This window comes from Pongo pygmaeus, chromosome 16 (assembly GCF_028885625.2).
Source record: "Pongo pygmaeus isolate AG05252 chromosome 16, NHGRI_mPonPyg2-v2.0_pri, whole genome shotgun sequence".
Taxonomy (NCBI): Eukaryota; Metazoa; Chordata; class Mammalia; order Primates; family Hominidae; genus Pongo; species Pongo pygmaeus.
In genome coordinates this window covers 84,422,128-84,442,682 of record NC_072389.2, presented here as the reverse complement: position 1 = coordinate 84,442,682, position 20,555 = coordinate 84,422,128, and the positions used below count along the sequence as shown (strand labels likewise).

The 20,555-nt window shown below is 37.9% G+C and overlaps 1 protein-coding gene across 3 annotated transcripts in view; it reads right to left on the bottom strand.

The window, feature by feature from the left end:
- Positions 1–132: 132 nt before the first annotated feature.
- IREB2 (iron responsive element binding protein 2) overlaps positions 133–20,555 on the bottom strand; it is a 62,944-nt gene continuing 42,521 nt past the window's right edge. For all 3 annotated transcript variants that reach the window (XM_054450873.2, XM_054450874.2, XM_063652810.1), the window contains 12 exons: positions 18,299–18,415; positions 16,812–16,971; positions 15,886–16,021; positions 13,909–13,993; positions 13,390–13,546; positions 12,953–13,077; positions 11,194–11,298; positions 10,959–11,101; positions 7,641–7,788; positions 7,433–7,555; positions 4,393–4,578; positions 133–3,670 (listed from right to left, as the gene is read on the bottom strand). In XM_054450873.2, the coding sequence (XP_054306848.1) occupies positions 3,560–3,670; positions 4,393–4,578; positions 7,433–7,555; positions 7,641–7,788; positions 10,959–11,101; positions 11,194–11,298; positions 12,953–13,077; positions 13,390–13,546; positions 13,909–13,993; positions 15,886–16,021; positions 16,812–16,971; positions 18,299–18,415 (1,596 nt within the window). In that variant the 3' untranslated portion in view covers positions 133–3,559. The remainder of the gene's footprint in view (positions 3,671–4,392; positions 4,579–7,432; positions 7,556–7,640; positions 7,789–10,958; positions 11,102–11,193; positions 11,299–12,952; positions 13,078–13,389; positions 13,547–13,908; positions 13,994–15,885; positions 16,022–16,811; positions 16,972–18,298; positions 18,416–20,555) is intronic.

Sequence of the window (20,555 nt, the reverse complement as noted above, 5' to 3'; positions counted from 1 at the left end):
TGATCCACCTGCCTCGGCCTCCCAAAGTGCTGGGATTACAGGTGTGAGCCACTGCGCCCAGCCGGATGGCAGCATTTCTTACATCATGTTGTTTTATTTTCAACTACTACAAAATAGAACAAGAATCAAATGTGATAATACAATTTTCTTTATTAAAAATAATTTACAGCATCAGTAACATATACACAATTGTCATCAACTGAACTTTGCCTCCAATATATTTCTATACAATACTTAACATTATTGAACTTAAAACTGTTATACTGTTTTGTTGGCTTTAAATAATAGACAATTATTTTTGTCTATTACTTAGTGATAGACAAAGTGATTACTTTGTCTGTTACTTCAGTGAGATATATGGTTTCATAGCCACATATTATGTGTAAAATTGATAGAAACATCAGCAATATCACTCTTTAGGGGAAAAAACACTGAAAAAGCCAAAGTCCACCCTCTTCTTCTCTCTTATTACTCCAACCAAACTAAGATAGGATAAACATCCAGTATCTTAGTATCTTCTCCTAAACCTAAAGACAAAAGAAAGGTGTCTTCTATTCAACCACAGAAAAATGTCAAATAATTTCTTCTCATCCTCTCACTCATCACTGTGAAAGCAAATGCACACAACCTTGTTACCATATATGCAGGCAACTATGATTCTGATTTAGGTTCTAGCTTTACTTTCCTTTAGTACAACTGCTGTTTGATTACCAACGAAAGACTAAGCAATCTGGCTAGAGGGATACTAGTACCTTCTTTCAAATGTCGGCATGGAGATAAAACAAAATAGTGATCACTGTCATCTTAGAAACTTTTTAGATATAATAATGACAATTCAGTGGCTGGATGACATTTTCATTGATTCCATTGTATAAGAGTAGCAAAACCCCAAAATATGAAAATGGCAATGATATGTAGCATAATGTTTTTAAAGTATAAAAAAAACCCTGCTGTTGGTAATGACCTTTGAAATTGTACTTTAAGCTTACAACACTGATTTGCTTTTCTTGTGTGTCTGACATTACACTTCTTTTTTTTTTTTTTTTTTTTTTTTTTTGGTAACACAAAATTACCCAGGTATAGTCAACAAAGAAGATACAATAAAAACTAACAGATGCCACATTTTGCAAACATAGCATTTGGCTAGAGGCAGAATTATAAGGTATACATATTAAAACATACATCCAAGACTCTCCTCCTCAATTTGAAACCATGTTTATCAAGTTTTCACTTCATTGTATATAAGCCAAAAAATTAAGAGAACCTTGATTTGTTCCTGAAATACAAAATTTGCTTGTATTATTACTGGACCAGGTAGACTGGATATGTGAATGTTTAATTCATAGTTAGCTAGCTTTACCATCTCCTGAATCAGCTGCTGAGGATGCCTGTGCCTCTGCCCATAACTATATATAGAGTATGCTTTCAAAACAATATAGGCCGGGTGCGGTGGCTCACGTCTGTTAATCCCAGCACTTGGGGATGCCGAGGCGGGTGGATCACGAGGTCAAGAGATTCAGATCATCTGGCCAACATGGTGAAACCCCGTCTCTACTAAAACTACAAAAATTAGCTGGGCGTGGTGGCGCACACCTGTAGTCCCAGCTACTCGGGAGGCTGAGGCAGGAGAATCGCTTGAACCTGGGAGGTGGAGGTTGCAGTGAGCCAAGATTGCGCCATTGCACTCCAGCCCAGCGACAGGGCAAGGTTCTGTCTCAAAAAACAAAAAACAAAACAAAACAAAACAAAACAAAATAGATTTGTTTCCCCCTGCACAATCTGGAATTACCATTTCTTCAGAGCACATACAGGCATTTCATCTTTCAACCTGTAATTTCTCCTAACTCATGTTTTCATGTAAATTAAAAACACATGCACTGACAAATAAATATACAGCATATATCAAGAACACAATATAATTTGAAAGTGTCAAAGAAAATACTTATACAAAATTTAAATAAAGAAATCATTTTGTCAAACTCTAGTCCATCTTATTGTCTAAACACATATTTGCAAAATATTTTCAAAAGATTGTATGATTATGTGCAAAGTTCTTAGTGGTCTTCATCCACTGGTTTGGTAGTTTCAGCATTTTGCTTAAAACAAGTAATTCTTTATGCAATGTGAACTAATTCTGAATTGCAGTAACTGACTAGGTCATAGAAAGGTATCTATATGAAAAAAAATCACTACAATTAACCTTTAGCCTGCTAGATTTAGTTTCTTAATTAAAAAACGGTATAGAACCTTCTATAATTAATTTTCCAACCTTTTTTAAAAAAATTGCCAAACATCTTGTTGACAGAACATTTGATGTGATGGGCAGACATGCATATTGAGGATATATAGTACTCAGCAACAACTTAAGTGTTTTATCCTTACAGTCAGCTTTGGTTAAAACAGTAACATAACAAAATTAATAGAATCATGCATCGCAGGTGATAAATGATTCAAAATGACAGGAAATCAATTTAATTAAGAAATAGCAACACTTAAAAAATGCATAGGGTTGAGCACCCATATAATTGAGGGTGGATAATTTAAATGTATAGAAGAAATCAGTTCAGAGTTTAATGATTGAATAACATTCTCTTTAGCAACTATGAGTGTGAAATTTTGGTTAATGATACCGAAAATATTAGGTTATAGGAAGTTACAGTATTATATAAGGTGAGCAAAATAATCTAATCCAATTAATATAATGCCATCTGGGGCTTGCCAGATAGTCACAGTGGCAAACTGCTGAAACATTAAAGGCTGCATCATATGTGATACATATTTCCACTGCTAATACATGGTGCCACACAATCAGTTGTATCTTGCCATGGTCCATCTTCATACGTGGAGGGAACCTTGGCTGGATTGGACAGAATGATTGTGACCTGGGGCAGGTTCTATCCCTTGCAGTTAGACTAAGGATAAACCTGGTTATATGACAAACTAAGAATGCCAAATGTGCTGGATTGGACAGAATGATTGTGACCTGGGGCAGGTTCTATCCTTTGCAGTTAGACTAAGGATAAACCTGGTTATATGACAAACTAAGAATGCCAAATGTGTCCAGCTCAATTCTGAAGAGGAATTAATATACTTAAAAGGTCCATTTATAAATGAGATTCCAATGACCACAATTTTAGAGTCTAATCGGGCTTCTTATATTTCAATCTGCTACTCTTAAACCAACAAACAGTAGTACACAGTTTTATTGGTGCAAAACTAAACAAATCCAGGAAGGTTACTCATATAAGAATCTTCAACACAAATTCTGCCTTTATTTACAAAATGGTCTGATAAAATATCGCCCCCCCATACTTACAGGTCTCTTCCACAACACACTTCACACGTTGATTTTAGCAATGTTAATAGCACCATTCGTATATTATTTAAAATCAAGAAGATTTCATTTCAGTTACTATGTTGATTCATCATCATTTACATCCATGGATGAGATAAGTGAGTATTACTGGGACTATCTGCTGCTCCATGGTAAGGATTCCTGGGTCCAGCACAAAAGGCTTTGCAGTTACCAGTTATGAAAGGTATCCATGGTAAGTAGATACTATGAGAATTTTCGTGCCACAAAGTTTAACAATCCTCCATGTTTGTATAATGTTATTTCCACATCATCTTCAAATGAAGCAATCACGCTGAATACTTTTCCAGTGCTTGTCTTGAAAGAAGCAAAAACAACTCATGTGAGCAAGTAAATCTTCCAGATGCTACTTGATGGTTAAGACCATTTGTCTTCATATTTAATGACTATACTTGCCACAGATTCTGTCTGATTTATCCTGGTTCTAATTTCTTATACTCCGATTGCCTGAAACTTTTCTGCTGCTTGAAAAACACCTGAGATACCTGACCATGGGCTTCATAGCTAAGTAGAAAAATAGCTGCATTTAGATTTTGACTTATTAATTGGGGAAGTTATACTCACTACTCATATTCATTTTACACCAAATATTGATTGCATGTAATCAATAACTCCTACTCTTTCCCCTTTTTTCTTAGTTGTAAAGTCTGTTTTGCTCTAACTTTGAACGTTCAACTTTGTTCTTTCTTTGGAGTGGTATGTATGCCTGGGTTAAAATTAGATCAGGACAGCAAAAAAATGACCACCATGAAAAGAAAGCTGGCACTTGCTAAGTGGAAGTCAAGATTCCCCTTCATGTGTTCTTTTTTCTGGTATAAGCACCCAGTTCTTTCCACTTTTCCTCACAGAACATAAACTATTAACATAGCTAGATCTAAGTATGGAAGAGAGAGTCATCTTAAATGGCAACTTAACATTCATTAAGTGACATTAGTATATAATTTACAGCAATTGATTCTTATTCAATAATTCATAAACATTTGAGTGCATAATCATATATTTGAAAAATTTAGAGATACCTGTATATTCAATGTAATTCCAGGAGATAGTTCTTCAGGAAATGTTAAAGAAAATGTTTCTCTACCGGAGAGGCCCAAGGAATCTGCATTTTCTCCTGGAAGGAACTGAAGTGGAGCTATGCCAATTCCAATCAAATGATCTTTGTGTATTTTTTCATAACTTTCAGCCAAAACAGCTTTCACACCCTGTAATAAATGTGCATTTTATTCCCTCTAATCACTCCTGAAAGTTATTTATTGAGCATTTAAAGGGGGCAAAAATCTACTTTGGCCTTTCTCTAAATACTTTTAGTCTAATACCTCATACTGAATCAATATTTTATCAAAGTATTTACAGAACCTTTTTACAGATTATTTTTCTGAATTTTTATGGAGCTCTCCAAATTATTCTGATCCCTTTCTGCTGCTCTAGGGTTAAGTACTGTCGCTGCCTACCACATCATAAGAGCTCTATAAATGGGCTGGCTCCTTTGACCCCAAAGTAGGGCTCAGAAGGATTTCTATTTAAACATGCCAGATCTAACATATGTTTTCAACACTCTTGAAATGCCACTAAAATAAAGGAATAAAGAAGGTATATAGGGCCAGGCACAGTGGCTTATATGCTTATAATCCCAGTACTTTGGAGGCTGAGGCAGAAGGATTACTTGAGGCCAGGAGTTTGAGACCAGCCTGGGCAATATAGTGAGACCCTGTCTCTACAAAAAATAAAAATAAAAAATACAATAAAAAGTAACAAGAATAGGCTGGATGCAGTGGCTCACACCTGTAATGCCAGCACTATGGGAGGCCGAAGTGGGCAGATCACTTGAAGCCAGGAGTTTGAGACCAGCCTGGCCAACATGGCGAAAGTCCATCTCTATCTAAAAACAGAAACATTAGCTGAGCATGGTGGTGCACACCTGTAATCTCAGCTACTATGGAGGCTGAGGCAGGAGAATCACTTGAGGTTGTAAGTGGAGGTTGCAGGGAGCTGAGACCATGCCACTGCATTCCAGCCTGGGCAACAGAGTGAGACCTTGTCTCCAAAAAATACAAGTAAGTAACAACAATAATGAAGAGGGCATAAGCCCATAGCAACAAAGGGAATAGGATGAGAGAATTCTATAAATATTTAGAAAACAGAGATAGGTAACTGATTTAGAAGACAATGTTGAAACCACAGAATGATAACATGAAATTAGAGAGTGATACCAGTAAGGTCTGAGTTAATGTGCAACACAAGACCCAGGAAAAGGATTGAGATTCAGATGCATGAGGTTCTCAGAATACTCGTGGATACAGGTTACAAGGCCATACAAAGCAGTAAGATCCAGCTCAATCCCCACTCCACAAGAGTAGAGGTTTATTCTCTGGAAAAAATGAGCCAAAGGCTCTAGACTTGTGTTTTTCAACTTTTTTCTCCACTGTCTACCTCAAGAGTCTTTTAAGACTTTTTTCCCCCAAATTGTGTCTTCCTGTTCACCTCCCTTCTCTCCAAAATTTTAATACCACTAAGATGCCATGTATCTTTTAATGTACTCTTATTTATCTGTACTTTATGTGCAAAAAGTAGAATTTTTTTACCACCTGAGAACCAATTTTTGTTCTTTTTTTAAAAAAAGAATGTAATTCTTTTTTACTCATTTTTTACAAATTTTTACTCATTTTTTATTAGACCAGAAATAAGGAAGAGAATACATTCTCTAAACTGATAAACACTGGGCACACGGGCTTGAGAATACCAGATTGAAAACAGGGGACTAAGTAGATGTCTACATACTGAACGAGTCTCTTTCCTTCAAGAAACTGAATGGCCTCAGAGAAAATACAGATAATGACATATAGAATCTCTTAATGAAAAAGGTAGCTTATCACCCAGTCACCTATAGTAAGGCCCAGTAACTGACAAAACCCAGCCCCCATCCACGGCTCGTAATCAGTTTTTTATGTCTAACAAATGGAGGGCCAAGCATCATCTGCCATATGAGGAAAGCTTCCAACATCAAAAACAAACACTAAAACAATTTCCAGGATAAAAATAACCTATACCTATCATTAATACTCATAATAATACTTATAATTAGTATCTTAGAAGGATGAGATTTTGGTTTATTCCCATAGCCCCTCAGAGTATTTACATTTTAAAGGAGATATTAAAGATTAAAATAAGAATGAGGCCTGCATGGTATCTGTGTTTCAGCCAGCCTTTTTACAGCTACAATTGTAAAGAAAAGCATTTGTGAGTATGAAATGGCAAAAAGCACATGTCACATGACTATTCCCCCCAGCAGATGGCCTATTTGCTCTGCAACAAGGAAACAGTCTCAGGAGAAATGTCCTCCTGGCAGACAGCCAGGCACCACAATCTCCTATTTAGGGGCAAAAAAGGTGAAACGTGGCCCACTACTTCTGAGTCTTTTACCCACTGATGGGGCAAATCTGAGAAAATTAAATCAAAAGGAGGCAAGTAAAATTAACAGTAGGGGCCAGGCACATGGCTCAAGCCTGTAATCCCAGCACCTTGGGAGGCCACAGCGGGAGGATCACTTGAGCCCAGGAGTTCAAGATCAGCCTGAGCAAAATAGATCCAATCTCTACAAATAATACAAAAATTGGCCAGGTGTGGTAACTCATGGCGTAGTCCCAGCTACTTGGGAGGCTAAGGCAGGAGAACTGATTGCACCTGGGAGGGCATGGCTGCAGCGAGCAGTGATTGCACCACTGCACTCCAGTCTGGGTGACAAGGACATGGTCTCAAAACCAAAAAAATATGATCAATAGGTATAAATAATTATAAAACAATAGTTTAAAACAGAATTTCCTTTCCCTATTATACTGACTTCTTCACATAAGACTGATGTAGGTTTAACCAAACTCAGAGTATTAAAATGATACTAACTAGACGAGTACAAAATATTACCAAAGATCACGGAAACAAACAAACAAAACTCTCTATACCTACAAGGTTCAAATAACTATAAAAAATCCAGATAAACTTTGACAGGATGTTACTGACAAAAGGGAACATTTAAAACTCTTTGAAGCCAAGATTCAATACCAGTAAATACGGTCCTTTGGCAGCCCAGTCTCTGGAGTTTCCTGAACCATATTTCTTTCCTGCTAAAATAATCAGTGGGATACCTTCTTTCTGGTACAGTTCTGCAGCCTCAAATACATCTAGCTGTAGATTAAAACAAACACAAAAATCTTTAATACAAATTTTGATCCAGTTATAAATTGTCCAAAAACTTTGTGTGCATCCTCACCGTCTGTCCTGATGGAAAATGAATTGTTTTAGGAGCTGGTTTTCCAATAAACTTATTAAAAAGCTTGATATTTGCAAAAGTGCCTCTTGTCATTACAGCATCATTACCTCTTCGAGCTCCGTAAGAGTTGAATTCACGAGGGGTAAGGCTACAAGAAAGTAATGAAAGTCAGTTTTCATTACATGTGGAAAATAATCACACACTATTGAGTTGTAAGACCTATTGAAAAATTTTTTTATCACAGAAAATTTCAAACACAAAAAGAAAACAAAACCATGAATGTCCATGTGCCTATCACCAAGCTATAACTTAACAGATTCTTGGTTTCTTCTACAGTCAACCCCATTAGATTATTTTGAAGCAAAACTGAGATATATTTTAACAACATACTTTTCAGTACATTTCACTAAAAGATGTAGACTCTTAAAAAAAAATCTTTACACCAAAAAAAAAATAAATCACAATAATTTCTTAACATCAGATAGTCAATATTCAAATGTCACTGATTATTTCCAAACTACTTTAAGTTGGTTTGTTCAAATCAGGATCCAAATGCAGTTCATAAATGTGTTCAGTTGATCTCAAGTGCTTTAATCTACAGTTGATGTTGACCTTTAAACATGAATTTGAGTTGTGTGGGTCCACTTATACATTGATTTTTTTTTCAACCAAACGCTGACAGAAAATATATTATTCACAGGATGCAGAAAACTGCAAATGCGACTTTTCATATATGTGGCTTCTGCAAGGCTGACTGTAGGAATTCAGTATGTGTGGATTTGGGTATACATGGGTGGTCCTGGAACCAATCCCACATCTATACCCAGGAATGACAGTATATAGTATATGTTCCCTCTCCTTCCTCCTGCTTGTCCTCTATCTGATGCAATAAAGTTACTTGTATAGTCTTCTGTACCCACATTGTGTTGACTCCATCTCCATGGATCATTTAACATGTTCTTCTGCCTTCTGTTCTTGTAAATCACATGTCAGATCCAGTGGTTTGGTAAGATCTGGGTTTTTAATTTTTGGCAACAATGCTTCACAGGTCATATGTACTTCTTTTAGGAGGCACAAGATAGCCAACTTCTTTTCCTGGAATGTTACCAGTGATTGCTCATTGTGGTCTAGATTGCTTATTAGAGACGGTAAAATAGTGATACTATAACTCACCCATTCCTTCTTCATTTTTTAGGTATAAAAGTTCTATAAAGAAAAACTTTCCAGCAGGCATGGTGGCTCATGCCTGCAATACCAGCACTTTGGGAGGCCAAAGTGGGAGGAATGCTCGAGCCCATGTGTTGGAGACCAGCCTGTGCAACAAAGGGAGATCTCATCTCTACAAAAAATTTAAAAACTATCCAGGCATGATGGTGCGAGCCTGTAGTCCCAAGCTACTCAGGAGGGTGAGACAGGAGGAGTGCTTGAGCCCAGGAGTTCCAGGCAGCAGAGGGCCAACTGCCACTGCCTTTCAGCCCAGGCAAGACTGAGACCCTGTCTCTAAAAACAAACAAACAAACAAACAAACAAAAGACAAACTTTCCTTCATCAATGATTTGGTTATGCTGAAATACATTCCATACATGAAAGGCTGGTTAAAGAATTGATTATTTACCAGTTTTCAAGCTAATGAGCTGGTCCTGGCCCTTAGACCTTTAGACAGAAGCCTGATGGTCTCTGACAACTCCCTTGTTTTTGGTAATCTTGGTAATTTTTGGTAAAATCGTGTACTTTTTCCAGTCCCAGATCTGGAATCAATAATTTCTCCATGAAGCACTGGTTCACTATACTGGGAAATAGTATTTAGAAATCATAATCTGGGTGCCAGGGGTATTGCTACTGGATTAGTGACTATATATAACTTTTTAGGGAAAAATAACTGAACATAAGTATCTCAACAATCAACAACTGACTTTTATCAGCCTCTGATTTGGTTTTTTATGCAGAGGCAACAATACTCTAAATTTGTGCATTTAAATTCTTACTTCAGGACTGGAGTGGTAGGAGGTTTGAGTGTCTTTATTTTTAGAAAATTCTAATTGATGAGCACTACTGGATTAAATGTGCTAAGAAATATATATCAGAAGGCATAATAATTACAAAAATTGTACATTTGAGAGAAGTGTTGACTGTTTTTCTTTTTTGGAAGTATGTTACAATTATGATGAAGATGGAAATCACAACCAAAAAAAATTTACAGGAAAGAAAACTTATTTCTCACCACTTTATAATAAAAGCTATGCAATATTATCACATGTCAACACAAGTTACATTGACATTTTGGCTGGGCACGGTGGCTCATGCCTGTAATCCCAGCAATTTGGGAGGCTGAGGTGGGCGGATCACTTGGTCAGGAGTTTGATACCAGCCTGGCCAACATGGTGAAACCTCGTCTCTACTAAAAATACAAAAACTTGCTGGGCATGGTGGCACGTGCCTGTAATCCCAGCTAGTTGGGAGGCTGAGGCAGGAGAATTGCTTGAACCTGGGATGCAGAGGTGGCCGTGAGCTGAGATCGCACCACTGCACTCCAGCCTGGGTGACAGAGTGAGGCTGTCTCAAAAATAAATAAACAAATAAATACATAAATAAATAAATTTCAATGAAAAAGCTTGTCATTTTAATTACTCAAGCATCAAACAAGCATCCAATAAGCTAATCAGGTAGCAGTACTACAAATTCTGCTTTTAGCAAAACTTTGTCTCTATTGTCAAAACAGTCCTTTGATAACAGGGCAACTCTACATGATTAATCATGTAGAAATGAAATAAAATCTTACCAGTTTTAAATTTTTATTTCCAATATAAATGGCCTTTACATTTACATTTATTGTTCCTATAAAATTTTAGGCTCATGAAGCAGAAATTCATTGTCTTTTGATTTGTACATATCATTCCCAGCCTCACACATGTACATTTTATAGCCCATAAAATACACATTTAAATTCCTTACTCCAATAATGGGAAGCTGGTTTTAACCAAATGAGCAGGCTTCATTTGGTAGGTAAAACCAAGCTGACTTTTCAATAAAGTAGCACTGAAAAAGAAAAATCTTATTCCCAATCAGCTGTTTATTTAGACTATAAGGGCTCAATTTAAAATTGCAATTTTATTTTCTAAAGTCACAAGCAAAGACAAGTACAGAAGGTACCCCCCCTGCCCCTGCCACTCTCCATTCTTGCTTAAGACAAACACATTGGCAGTCAGATACCTACGATAGCATGTATTTACTGGAAAAAAGGGAACATGACCAATAGAAGCCTCTTAATCAGTAAGAAACAAGAAAAAACAAAAACACTCTAAAGCCATGTACACATACCCTCTGTTTGTCAAATACTTAGCGGCAGCACTATTCCTAGCGATACTTCCTGCAGGTGATATATGATCTGTTGTGACAGAGTCTCCCAAATATAATAAGACATGGGCATTTTCAATAGCCTGGAGTGCAACTGGCTCTTTGGTCTAGAAGGTAAAAGTTCAAGGCATTTAACTCTTTACAAGACTTCTTAGTTTATAACAATCTTTAAAAGATCAAATAGTAAAACAGTACTTACAAGTTTATCAAAAAATGAAGGGCATCTGATATAAGTAGACTTTAAGTCCCAGGGAAACAAAACTGAATCCGGTGCTTCTAAGGAATTCCACCGTTTATTCCCCATCTGTGAATACAGTTTTCGTTGACGAACGAAAGCAAAGATAAAAGGACTCAGAAAAAGAGGCGCATGAAAATGATCAAGGGAATAAAATAGTACTTAGGTCACAACAACAACAACAAAAATAGGCCATATCCATTTGGAAAGAAAATTAAGACAGTGTATTCTTTTCTTTTTTTTTTTTAAATTTTAAATTTTTATTTTTGCCCAGGCTGGTCTTAAACTCCTGAGCTCAAGCGATACACGCGTCTTGGCCTCCTAGAGTGTTGGGATTATAGGCGTTAGCCACCATGACCAGCCAAAACAGTGTGTTCTAAAAAATCATGACGTTTTTGGACAGAATGATTAAAAATTTGCTCCTCAAATTCTAGTATACCAGATCTTCAGGAACACTCTAAGGGGCAAGTTTCAATATAAACTGAACATAAAGACTTTACAGAGTCCAAAAAAGTTAAAGAATTTAGAAAGATTTCTATATGTTGCTACGGAGAGATTAAACATGTATGAGGTATGCTGTTAATGTCTAAGAATGTTACAATGGAGAAAAACCTCTGCTTTTTCAATGTATTTGTTCCACATCAAAGCCTTCAAACTATAGCCAAAAATCTCACCATTTCTTAGGCCAGGCACAGTGGCTCACGTCTGTAATCCCAACACTTTGGGAGGCTGAGGTGGGCGGATCACTTGAGTCCAGGAGTTTTGAGACCAGCCTGAGCATTTTGTATTTTTTATTTTACAAAAAATAAAAAATTAGCTGGGCCTGGTGGTGAGCGCCTGTGGCCCCAGCTACTCCGGAGGCTGAGGGGCAGGATTGTTTGAGTCCAGGAGGTTAAGGCTGCAGTGAGCTGGTTTAGGCCACTGCACTCCAGCCTGGGTGACAGAGTGGGGCGCCATCTCCCAAAAAACACCAAAAAATAAATAATAAAAATTAATAAATATTGCATAGTTTATCTAATTATTCTCTTTACAGCTTATTTGCCTCTCCCCAGGAGAATTCTGTGTTTTGTTCAATGATGTATTCTGAACACCTAATCAATTCTTTCTTTTCCCCCTCAACTTTTATTTTAACTTCTGGGGTACATATGCAGGATGTGCGGGTTTGTTACATAGGTAAATGTGTGCCATGGTGGTTTGCTGTACGGACCATCCAATCAACACTAATGAATTCTGATACTCTAAGACATTTTCTTTTCTTTTCTTTTTTTTTTTGAGACAGAGTTACACTCTTGTTGCCCAGGCTGGAGTGCAGTGGCGCGATCTCGGATCACCGCAACCTCCGCCTCCCAGGTTCAAGCGATTCTCCTGCCTCAGCCTCCTGAGTAGCTGGGATTACAGGCATGCGCCACCAAGCCTGGCTAATTGTTTTGTGTTTTTAGTAAAGATGGGGTTTCTCCATGTTGGTCAGGCTGGTCTTGAGCTCCGGACCTCACGTGATCAACCTGCCTCGGCCTCCCAAAGTGCTGGGATTACAGGTGTGAGCCACTGTGCCTAGCCGCCATTTTCTTTTTAACTACAGATTCCAGATACAAACTTACTATTACACATTACAAACTGTATTCAAAATAATGTAATTTTAATTTTTATTCTATTCAGAAGATATATGAAATAAAAGAACACTGAAAATTGATCAAACTATTTAAGAAACACATAAGACTCTTACTTCTATTTTATCTTTTAATGCTTTAAACATGGAGAGTATAACATGTTCTTCTTCTACTCGATGAACTTCTTCTCGACTAGGCCAAATATCATGCAGGTAAATGTTCTTGCCGGTGGGGTCAGTACCTGGTTAAAATTTTTGAACATGATAATCAGTAAAAAAATAACTCTCTGAAAATGTTCACACCTTTTCAAAGACATATCATGGAAATCAAGTAAATGATTCAACAGGGTGCTTCAGGCTTAAGCGGCGGGAAGAACTAATTACCTGCACATTTTATTTTCTTCACATAAACACAGAAATTAATAACTACACATTATCATACGTCTTCCTGAAATAATTCAAAGAATAGATGGTCTAAGAAACATTTCAAAAACATAACGACTTCTATTGGGAAAAGTATGTGTAGGTATACATATACATAAAGGAAAAGATACCTAAAGGTTCTGTCTGGAAATCTATATTCACTGTGCCTGCTATGGCATAAGCTACCACTAAGGGTGGAGAGGCAAGATAATTGGCACGAACACAATCACAAAGACGACCTTCAAAATTTTTGTTTCCAGATAAAATTCCACAGGTAACCAAATCACCCTGAAAAAAACACAAACACACAAACAAATAAATTCAATTCTAGAGATGGTACAAATTTGGATAATCATATATAAGCAATCTTAAATATTAAAGTCTGAGGGCAAGATTAACCAAAAAACATATTACTAATTTTTAAATACAGAACTATCCATCTTGCAAATAAACTAAATCAATTCCTTGTATTATGAAGGAATTATTTCAAGGATCTACAAATGATTCTTTGAATCATTTAAAGAGTCACAGGTTACTATTGCCAAGAGGTGCAGAGTTTACAGAAATATAAACACATCAATATATATTTTCTGTAATTTAATAACAAAACATAGTTAAAAAAATCACATTTGCCAATCCACACATTTTACCTGTTTTACTGCATTTAAAACTGCGTCTGATAAAGGTGCTGTATTTCCCACACAAGTTGAACATCCATAGCCAACGATTTCAAATCTGCATTTCAAAAAAAAAAATGTGAGTGACTGAATAGCACATCACAACATCTATAGAGAAAGGACAAGTCTTATCTTGTATTTCTATCGCTGTAATAAGATTACTTAAAAGACTATTCATGACACATAGATTAACCTTCATCAATATATTCACTTCAGAAGATTCTGAGCAATCAAGTCTAACTCTCAGGCAGGCTATTTGAACCAGCTCACTGCAGCCTTAACCTCCTGGGCTCAAGCAATCCTGCTCCTCGGCCTCCTGAGGAGGTGGGGCCACAGGTACTTGCCACCAGGACCAGCTAATTTTTTTATTTTTTGTAAAATAAAAAATAAAAATGCTCAGGCTGGTCTCAAAGGTGAATGCAAACCTTTGAAGAGCCTTAATAGCACTTATCACTGTACAAGAGAATTCCCCCAAATACTACTTGCTAGGAATATAACATGACCTTTTAAAATAATTGATACTGTACTTCCATCCAAGAGTTTAAAATGTAAAGAAGACCTGGCTATAATAACCTGACCAAAGGTCCCAAAAGAGGCATTGTAATTGGGCACTCTGATAGGAGTAATCTCTCAACTATCAACCAGTTAAACCCAAGAAGAGTCTCTGACAATAAATCCAAGATAATATAACTAAAAGATTATAGGCATAGTCCTCTAAATTACTTTCGGATGCTATTCTAAAAGCAAAAAAATCTAAAATTTATCAGTTTTGCAAAGGAATTGATGACTCATATGTTCCAAAATACACACTGAAAATATAACTAGGCTGGGTGTGGTGGCTCAGGCCTGTAATCCCAACACTTTTGGGGGCTGCGACGAGTGAATCACTTGAGGCAACGAGTTTGAGACGAACCTGGCCAACACGGTGAAACTCTGTCTCTGCTAAAAACATAAAAATTAGAGGGGTGTGCTGGTGCACACCTGCGGTCCCAGCTACTCAGGAGGCTGAGGTAGGAAGACTGCTTGAGCCTAGGAGGTCAAGGCTGCAATAAGCTGTGATTGCACCACTGCACTCCAGTGTGGGCAATAGAGCAAGACACTGTCTCAAAACCAAAAAATCCCCACACAACTAGCATCAATTGTTTTGGATTACATAAAAAAAGTAGGTTACTTTTTTTTTCTTTTTGAGATGGAGTCTCGCTCTGTCGCCCAGGCTGGAGTGCAGCGGCACGATCTGGGCTCACTGCAACCTCCGCTTCCCAGGTTAAAGCAATTCTTCTACCTCAGCCTCCTTAGTAGCTGGGACTATGGGCGTGCGTCACCACGCCTGGCTAATTTTGGTATTTTTTGTGGAGATGAAGTTTCACCATATTGGCCAGGCTGGTCTCAAACTCCTGGCCTCATGATTCGCCTGCCTCGGCCTCCCCAAGTGCTGGGATTACAGGCGTGAGCCACTGCGCCCAGTCCAAAAAACATAAGTTACTTTCTCCAAAGTTCAGGGACAATTTAAACTTATGTATTATAGACCCAATAACCTCATAAAACTAAAATTAAGACAATTTTCAGTTAATAAATGCAAACTGTAAGATTTCTTTCTTTTTTGAACTGACCTACACAACTCACAGAAATTGTGCATACTTGGTATCGTTTCTTACACTGTAACTGTTATTTGGTTGTACTTGTTTGTCTTGTCTTTCCAACTACGTATCTTGAAGCTAAGACCACATCTCCTACTTCTGTGTATCCAACCTGGTGCTTTGCTCATTTGATATGCCCAAAAAATGTTTCCTGAGTGATAAGGCGTCAAAAATTGTATGGTAATGGCAAGGTAGCAAGTAAAACTAAAGCATATTTTTTCTATCTTCTCTTTGTATATGAAAGGCACAAACAAGCAGCTTCAGTACCTACTGAACACCAATATCAATATGAAGAGCGATAGCTGTCACTTACCCAAGCTTACTGAGATATGGTAATACTCCACTTGAACTGAGGTAATGTGTAACCATCCCACTGCCTGGAGATAAACTTGTTCTTATATAAGGTTTAACACGCAGACCAGCTTCAACAGCCTTTTTAGCCAAAAGACCTGCATAGCCAACAATGATTTATTATGGCAATGTTTCTTTCCCTCTCTCACTCATATTAAAGTAAAAAGTGAGAAGTAATTTATTTAACAGATTAAAGTATGAATTCATAAACTTATTGTCATTATTTTGTCCACTTTATTCTACTGATTTGCTTCATTTACAACAAATTTAAAATTACAGACTTTATGTTGAAAATTATTAAGATACAGGCTGACATCATTCACACAAATGTAAACAAAAGATGCACATATATAAGTACATGTTAACAAAACCATTTTTTTTCTCTTTTTTCTAAAGTGAACCATTTTAAAGTCATTTTAAAGTCATACAATAAGCTAAGGGCAATGTAACACATTATACATGGTTTTATACAACTAAGGAATTGTTCCAACGGGCATACAAATTAATTTCATTTACAATCCTTGCCAAGACAATGATCTTTTACTACTTTCATAACTTTTAATGAGATCTACCACACTATTATGGTTAACTTCTAGATAATCAAGAAATACCTGCTAATTAACTATAGTTCTAAATTAACAAGAGAAGCAGATACAACCTAAAATTAATTGATAGGTAAGTTATAGTAAACAGTAAATTTACCTTCGGTGTAATAAAAACAACATAAATCAAACTCAGGCTCCTTAAGACCTAACTAAAATACTAGAAAGTCTCTCAGTATCAAATGTAGACACTCATGCATCATCTAAGAAACAGAAAGTTACAATAACAGAAAAGCTAACAATAATTAAGGAAAAATAAAAAGTATGGCCATAAACCACAACCCACCTGCAGCAAGCATGACAGATGGATTGCAATTATTGGTACAACTGATAACTGCAGCAATGACCACTGATCCATGAGACAGCTTATATTCACTTCCTTCATAATGAATGGAGACAATATCCTTTTGTTTTTCAGCTGCAATTTGGAAGCCTTTAAATCCAACCTATACAAATTTCCACAAAAATATAAACTAAATATTCTGGGTATATACAGAATAAAAGACCGGCAGAAAACATAGCAGACACCGGACATTTGATGATTTAACATTAAAAATCCTTTGTGTGAGTGATGCTAAAGGCCCATAACATTCAGTAGTTGTAATTCAGCTGAAGCATAAATCTGCATAGGCACGATAGGAGTCTGGTGATGTTCACAAGCAAAACTTTTATCTACTAAGCGAGTCCAGCCTACCACCCAGAATCCAGATCTTATTTGGCTTTGTTGTTCTTAATCATCCCTGTTTATAGTAATTCTCAAGAGATGGCACAAATTTTTTTCTGTTAAAATGACCCCGAAGATTTCCTCCAAAGGGATCCTATGTGTGTGAGTGTAGCATAGCTGAAACAAGATTGGCTGTGAGTTGCTAATTATTGAAGCTAATTGACAGGTACACGGCAATTCAGTGGACTATTTTGTTTTTGTACAAGTTTAACACTTTCTGAACAAAAAGTCAAGAAATCATAAAAAGAAAGGCTCTGAAAGGAAAGCCAAGTACTAGAGATCTCAGAATAGAGAAAGTGACAAGACTAAAACTGTGATTCTCAGACAGAAAATACAAATCCCCAAAAGCCAGAGACCACTTGCTATTCGGTCACATTTACCAAATTTTATGACAGTAGGCCAGGTGCGGTGGCTCATGGCTATAATCCCAGCACTTTGGGAGGCTGAGGTGGGCAGATCACTTGAGGTCAGGAGTTGAAAACCAGTATGGCCAACATGGTGAAACCCTGTCTTTACTAAAAATACAAAAAGTACCCAGGAATGATCGTAGACTCCTGTAATTCCAACTACTTTGGGGGCTGAGGCAGGAGAATCGCTTGAGCCCGGGAGGGGGAGGTTGCAGTGAGCCGAGATTGTGCCACTGCACTCCAGCTTGGGCAACAAAGTGAGACTCTGTCTCAAAAAAAAAAAAAAAAAACTTTCTGTGATGATGTTAACTATTCAATTATCTATGCTGTTCATCAATACAAGACCCATATGTATTCAGCATTTAAAAATGAGACTACTGTGACTAAGAAACTCAATTTTAAATTGTATATAATTTTAATTTAAATAGACACAATCAATCTCTGATCCTCACAATGGAACTGGGAACAAGCTTACCGAATGACTGACTTGCACATTAGACAGAAGGAAAATAAGGGGGCTGCTGGTGTGTGCCATAATATATAAAACATAGCAGTGAACTGAGTTTATGGATCACCTTGTTGGTTCTTTACTACTTAGCACAAAGCGGGTTGAAAAACATGGATAACAATAAAGTAACCTACCTTTTCATTTAAGCAAGCCTGGAAATCGCTTTTCATATCTGTCACAGCAACTCTATCCTGAGGTCTTTTTGGCCCACTAACAGATGGAACTATTGAATTCAGATTAATCTGGATCACCTAAGAAATGAGAAAGAACAAGGAATTAGAATTAATTCTTTACGACAGATTCCAATTGAAGCATTACTTTCTAAAGCAGAGTAAGTATATTCGTATTTATTTTAATGCAATTTATTTTAATAGTATAATACACCCTCAACCCCGATTTTAAAACAAGCACATTTAAATGTATGAAACATGAAAATTTGCTAAAATCAAGACTAGTAGATCAGTATGCAATTAAACTACCACAACACCAATTGTACTGCATATACAAAATCTGGGGCTGGGCACAGTGGCTCACGCCTGTAATCCCAGCACTCTGGGAGGCCGAGGTGGATGGATCACGAGGTCAGGAGATCGAGACCATCCTGGCTAACACGGTGAAACCCCGTCTCTACTAAAAAATACAAAAAATTAGCTGGGCGTGGTGGTGGGCGCCTGTAGTCCCAGCTACTCAGGAGGCTGAGGCAGGGGAATGGCGTGAACCCAGGAGGCGGAGCTTGCAGTGAGCCAAGATCGCGCCACTGCACTCCAGCCTGGGCAACACAGCGAGACTCCGTCTCAAAAAAAAAAAAAATCTGGTTTCCCAAGTGTTTTTTCCCACAAAAATAAACGCTGTCTTAACAGATGTCCAATGATAAAACAGATGCCTGTGCCAGCTATCAACTTATTGCCTCTGAGCTCCAAATTCACCCTCCTTTGCCCGCTCTGTGATCACAGAGGTAAACGGTTAGTAAACATTTCTCCTTTGTCAGCACACATGATGTGAAGACTGGTCACTAGAGGGTGCTGAAGGGACACAGCAGAGAAAGCGTTCTTTTTCCTGTTCCAGAGGGTTTCACTGGCTAGCCTGTTGCAACCCAGGCTTTTATTCCTTGGTTAAGAAATGTATTTTTTGTTAAAAATCCCACTTCCCAACTAGATTTCTATTTATTTCTTCTGGTATTTCTATCATTTCCTTCATGCATTTTATGTGACTATAACCATCTTGAAACTTTTCATCATGGCTTTCAACATTATTTTATATCCCTGTTTATTCTGACTGATCCAACTACTTACACTTTATTTATTTATTATTATTTTTATTGAGAAAGGGTCTCACTCTGTTGCCCAGGTTGGAGCGCAGTGGCACAGTCAGGACTAAATGCAGCCTCAACCTCCTAGGCTCAAGTGATCCTCCCGCCTTAGCCCCACAAGTAGCTGGGACTACAGGCATGCGCCACCACGCCTGGCTATGTGAATTTTAGTAGAGGTGAGGTCTCACTATGTTGCCCAGGCTGGTCCTGAGCTCAAGCAATCCTCCCGCCTCAGCCTCCCAAAGCGCTGGGATTACACGCATGAATAACCACACCTGGCTTACTTATACTTTCATTTAATGGATTCAGGCGATCCTAGTCTTTGCCCATAAATAGCCATTTAAGAAGTTTCTCTTGAAATCAACATCCTAATGATTTTAGTTTTATTTCTTTATACAGTCAGGTTTGTTTTTGTTTTTTTCTTAAGAGACAGGGTCTTGGGCCGGACGCCGTGGCTCATGTCTGTATCCCAGCAATTTGGGAGGCTGAGGCGGGTGGATCACTTGAGGTCAAGAGTTTGAGACCATCCTGGCCAACACAGTGAAACCCCGTCTCTACTAAAAATACAAAAAAATAGGCCGGGCGCGGTGGCTCACGCCTGTAATCCCTGCACTTTGGGAGGCCGAGGCAGGCGGATCATGAGGTCAGGAGATTGAGACCATCCTGGCTAACACGGTGAAACCCCGTCTCTACTAAAAATACCAAAAAAAAAAATTAGCCAGGTGTTGTGGCAGGCACCTGTAGTCCCAGCTACTTAGGAGGCTAAGGCAGGAGAATGGCATGAACCTGGGAGGCAGAGCTTGCAGTGAGCCGAGATCATGCCACTGCACTCCAGCCTGGGTGACAGAGCGAGATTGTCTCAAAAAAAAAAAAAAAAAAATAGCCGGGCATGGTGGCACATGCCTGTAATCCTAGCTACTTGGGAGGCTGAAGCAGGAGAATCACTTCAACCCAGGAAGTGGAGGTTGCAGTGGGCCGTGATCATGCCACTGCACTCCAGCATGGGTGGGTCTTGCTATCGCTCAAGGCTGGAGTGCATTGACTCGATCATAGCTCACTGCAGCTTCAAACTCATGGGCTCG